The sequence below is a fragment of the Priapulus caudatus genome, unplaced genomic scaffold (assembly GCF_000485595.1).
Source record: "Priapulus caudatus unplaced genomic scaffold, Priapulus_caudatus-5.0.1 Scaffold2656, whole genome shotgun sequence".
Classification (NCBI taxonomy): Eukaryota; Metazoa; Priapulida; class Priapulimorpha; order Priapulimorphida; family Priapulidae; genus Priapulus; species Priapulus caudatus.
Window position 1 is genome coordinate 3,918 of NW_014579717.1, and position 5,418 is coordinate 9,335.

At 44.0% G+C, this 5,418-nt stretch overlaps 1 protein-coding gene and 1 long non-coding RNA gene across 2 annotated transcripts; both read left to right on the top strand.

The window, feature by feature from the left end:
- Positions 1-490: 490 nt before the first annotated feature.
- LOC106818927 lies at positions 491-1,066 on the top strand. Its single transcript, XR_001395317.1, has 3 exons — positions 491-506; positions 712-855; positions 1,041-1,066. It is a non-coding gene; the product is annotated as an uncharacterized LOC106818927 (long non-coding RNA).
- Positions 1,067-4,682: 3,616 nt separating this feature from the next.
- Positions 4,683-5,114, top strand: LOC106818925 (RNA-directed DNA polymerase homolog). The gene has a single exon (XM_014823593.1). It carries the CDS (start codon positions 4,683-4,685, stop codon positions 5,112-5,114), a length of 432 nt encoding a protein of 143 aa, XP_014679079.1.
- Positions 5,115-5,418: the final 304 nt, after the last annotated feature.

Genomic DNA, 5,418 nt, shown 5'->3' on the forward strand with positions numbered 1-5,418 from the left:
CGGCCCCTAATTGACCTAGCGTGACCAAACTTGGTATACTTACACATCTTGGGGAGAAGGTGTGTCGCGTACCGAAACCTTTTAACCTTTTAACCGCGTAACCTTTTAGCGATTTTTTTAACGTTTAGCGATTTTAGCGTTTTAGCGTTTAACGTTTTAGCGTTTTAACGTTTTAGCGTTTTAGCGTTTAGATTTTAACGTTTAGCGATTTTAGCGTTAACCTTTTAACCGCGTTTTAACCTTTTAACCTTTTAACCGCGTAACCTTTTAGCGATTTTTTTTGGTGGGGCAGTGCCCTGCTTCATAAATGACTACGAGCTAGCCATGTTGGATAATCAAATGCGGTTGCATATAGCAACGCTACAACATACGCTGCTATCGTAAGCCCAGAGAAACATTTTCTCAGACTGAATCAGACAGAAAATTTCAAGAAAATGAAGTTAGAAACTGAGGAGTTCTGGTTGAAGCTCATAAGTAAATATTTAGTTGGAGCCAACCATGTGGCAGTAAGTAGCTTGACTGTATACCAAATTCCATATTTGTCATCTAATACTTGTTTGTCAGTTCCTTGTATGACATTGCCAACTTGCATTGTAAGTCTTTAAATGTGAGAGATTATTTCGTATTAGTTGCTTCTTTGCTGACATTGATTTGGTGCACTGTAATATAGGTTAATCCTATTTACGTTTGACTCTGCTGTTGTACTATCAGATTATAGGTGAGCCATCTACAGAGCTAATGGAGACGATGGCCGATGAGGAGAAGGAGCGTGTTGCAGAGCAACGGAGAAGACTGGGCAAAGCTGGTCTGAAAAAGTTGCACACAAACCTGATGGAGGCTACTACTGAAAATGAGGTGAAGCTGATTTTGTCGTTAAACTCTATGCAGAAGGCTTCATCAGAGTTATATGCACCTCGGCAATTTTTACTAAAAATACAAGTGGCCTCCTTAGGTTTTTGGTGGGGGTCTAACGACATTTTCTTAGTTATTGCAAATTTCCTACTTACTAATTAACAAAATTCGGTTGAAATATTTGACAGGTGGCACCACCAGAAGAAACAATCAGGAGTGTACCCTATACCCAGTACTTCCAGCATTAAGTTTCATCCACTTAATTGTTGCTAGTAACAACTGTACACCAGAACTGACCAGCAAAATTCCTAGTTTTCATTGACTGATATGCCATTTAAATTCCTCGTCGATGATATGCACACACACTTCGTCAAGGTAGGTTCTGAGATGTTTGTAAATGAAAATAAAATGAACATGAATGTATAACAAATCCCTTGAGGTCTACGTTACATACCTATAAATTTGTGGTATGTTCTTGAATTTATCATTGGCTATTTTGCATTTTATATATTTTACATATTGTTTTTAAATAAAATAATATAATAATATGAAAACTATAACACACTGGCACTGACCATAAAGTGGAAGTAAGGTTTAAGTAAACCTGAAATTACTACGTTTGTAAAATTAACGTATAACTTCTCAAATACTCTGCCGTAATGTATGCTAAGTAATTGTGACTTGTTTGTTAAGTTACTGTATACGCTCTATATTTCGCGGTGGTTTAATTTTCACGAATTTCGCGAACGCGTTCCCGACTCACGAAAATAACAACACACGAATAATTCATTCCGAATTATACCGAATAATTCATAATTTACCGACCGCGAAATTGTCCGTCAAGTCTGAATTCGCGAAAATATCTGTACGCGAAAAATATGGCGTATACAGTATAATGTTAGAATGACAAAGAAAGTATGTTAGAACCTCATTGGGTTTTTAAAATTGGGTACTTGGTCCGATTATTGCTCCGGTAACTCATGTAATGGCCTTGAATATTTTGTTAAAAGTGCAATGAGACTCGGTGAAAAGTTCCATTACTACTTCAAGCATTCATCATCACTGCATGTGATTTAAACAGGAGTCTATCAATATTGATACACTCCTGATTTAAATGTATTTCTCAGTGTTTTAATACATAGGCACACATGCATATGTTTGTGTAACTATTGACACAAGGGAGCCATTTCTTGTCTTCTGATTAGCTCAGCATGTTGATGAACACGAGTTGCGTGCCACAATCGCTGACGCCATACCTGTGCATTCTCATGTAGCTACTACTTGAATCTCCCATCCAGAGGAACGCGGGTATGCGCCTGTATTTCACATGTTTTCTTTCATCTTTATACCTGATAGGTGTCAATTATGGCCTCCTTCAGATAGGGAAATTTCTAAGAAAGATGTGGTGTGTCATATCATGTTACTAAACATAGTGCTCATTGGTACTCGGAAGATGGCAGCACAGTCCAGCATGAGCACTGGGGGTTGGTGGCGAGCACTGGTGGCGAGGCGGGAACTATGACTAGCTTGCGGTGTGGATGAGTAGAACGTAGTGTTGTCAATCGGTTGTAATTTCGTAATCGATCATCGGTTGGACCCAAGTAACCGATGATCGGTTACAATCGGTTACTCGGGGTGTAGAATGCCTGCGTGTGCGTAACGTCGTGCGCATGTACGTGTGTGCATGTATGTGATGGTTTAGCCCTGTTTACTGTTTGTTTTGCACTGCTTACTACTGTGTGTATAATACATCTATGTTAATAAAGGATAACTTGTATAGTAGCGATGATATCTCTGATTCTCATCACTTTTCCAAGTTTTCTTGTTCAAGTTAAAAAAAAAAATCGATTATGGATTTTGATAACCAAGCGCTCGGTTCGAGTAACTGTTCAACCGATGATCAAGTATAATCGATGATCGTGACATCACTAGTAGAACGTGAACAATAAATGGCTAATGTTTAAATTGGATTTCCGTCTTATATATTATGACAAGATATTGTTACATGGTGGCAGCGGTTATGCGAACTAACCACGCACGTAATGGAACAAGAGACGTTGCGTGCTAATGAGCTTCTGTGATAAGAATAACAGTGCAAAGTTGTGGAGTGGAGCTCCCGCCGGTAGACAACGGTACAGTGGTAACATAAGCATCGTGTCGACGGGTGGCAGGAGATCACCGATCCGGAGACGGTAGAGCAAGGTACTGTACAGTATCACCATCCACAATCTGGCAAATATGGGGGACTTGACAGGCATTGAACCACCTCGTATGGACTGTTCAGCAGTAGATGTGCCTAGTACCTTCAACGAGTTCAAGCAGTACTGCAGTCTGATATATGCTGGGCCGTTCGCCAGCAAAACTGACGAGGAGAAAGTTACGTACATGCTAATATGGGTCGGACAAGAAGGACTAAAAATGTTCAGCTCTTGGGCTGTGTCTAGAGAGGACCGCAAGAAGCCCGACGCCATCTGGAAATTATTTAAGAAACACCTTGAACCTAAAGTCAACTCCCGGTTAAATAGATTTAATTTACAGAAGTTCAGACAGACACCAACAGAATCCATTTATGAATTCATGATGCGCTGTAAAATACAGGCGAAGAAGTGCAACTTCAGAGATGAGCGCGAAACAAGCGAACGCCTTGTGGAACAACTTATCATTGGCACACACCACAAGAAGGTCCAGGAGATCCTGCTTTCCAAGGATGAGACGGTTGACCTTGATGTAGCGATGGACATTGCCAGGACGCATGAAGCAACCATGGCGCACATGGCACAATTGACAAGCAGTGATGGGGCTGGAGCTGCCATACACGCGGTCAAGAAAGGCTACCACAACCGGCAAAACAACCAGTTTCCGGGCAAAGCCTACGGGAAGTGCAATCGCTGTAGAGGCAGCCATGGCGCTAAATGTCCAGCATACGGCACAACATGTAGGGCCTGTGGCAAGGACAACCACTGGGAGAAGGTCTGCCGGGCGAGACCAGATAGTCAGGTCAGCCCAGTGGGGAGAAGACCTAGGTCACATTTACGTGGTAAGTGGCCCCAAGGCGGAAAATCTGCGAACAACAGGCGGTTCCATGCAGTCTCCGAGAAGCCGAATGACATGCGCCAACAAGGCAGTCGTGGCAGTGGGCCATCCTTGGAGGAGAGTTTTGAGTCATTGTCATTTGAGTCGATAAACTCTAACAGTGACCAAAGGGATAGCGATACACGAGATGAGGTATTTGTGTTTGTCGATATCGACTTAGAAAACAACCCACGTGCCAAATCCAACCTCAAGGTTAAGGTGGACACCGGTGCGCAGGGTAACATACTGCCCCTGAGAATTTACAGAAGGATGTTCCCTGAGAGGTTGGACTATGGTGGTTTCCCACGGATGGGAGCCACAAAGCCGCGGAGCACTGTGCTGACCGCATATAATGGCATGAGGATCCCACAGCACGGGTCCATTGATATCCCTTGTAGGTACCGCGAGTACCACGATGTGGCAATTTTATGAGACTGACTCCGAAGGACCGGCCATCATGGGATTGCCAACGCTGCGTGAGCTACGTGTGGTCAAGCTCAACTGCGAAATAACTACCAAAGCAGTCGTTAACAAGGACAAGGCACCGTACATTATACCTACGGCACCTGTCCAACTCACACATGTAGACTGTAAGGATGTCTTGGTCGAGCTATACCCAGACAGATTCGAGGGCATCGGTAACTTTAAAGGAATGTTCCACATAACAGTAGACCCATCTGTACAACCGGTGGCCCATGCCCCTAGACGCTGCCCAATGCATTTACGAGACGAATTACGTAAATAAAGAGTTGGATGGTATGGAGCAGATGGGCGTAATCACAAAAGTTACGGAGCCGACCGACTGGGTCAGCAGCCTGGCATTCAGTCGCAAGTCAAATGGGCGACTGCGCGTGTGCCTAGATCCCAAGGATCTTAACACGGCAATCAAGCGTCCACACTACAAGACTCCCACGTTGGAGGAGATCACGCACAGATTTGCCGGGGCGACTACCTTCTCGAAACTTGATGCCCGTCATGGGTACTGGTCGATATCATTGGATGCGCAATCGAGCTGGCTCACGACGTTCAACAGCCCGTTCGGCAGATATCGTTTCCGGAGGCTCCCGTTCGGACTAAACGTGAGCCAAGATGTGTTCCAGAAACGTATGGATCATATTCTGGAGCAGTGTCCAGGCACCACTGGCATTGCAGATGATGTTGCGGTGTTCGGTAAATCAAAGGAAGTGTGATTTGAAGTGAACACAGCCTAGTGTTCAACATTGACAAATGTGAGGTCAATAAGCGAAGCATGAAGTTCTTCGGTCTCGTGTTTGACCCCGATGGAGTCCACCCAGACCCGGACAAAGTCAGAGACATTAGGAATCTAGCGGTGCCCAGTGACCCCAAGCAGTTGCAGGAATTCTTAGGCATCGTCACATACATGTCTCCGTTCATCCCGAACCTATCGCAAGTGACTGCACCTCTGCGAGAACTCATGAAAGGAGGAACCGAGTTCCAGTGGTCCCCGTCACATCAGATCGCTTTCAAGAAAAT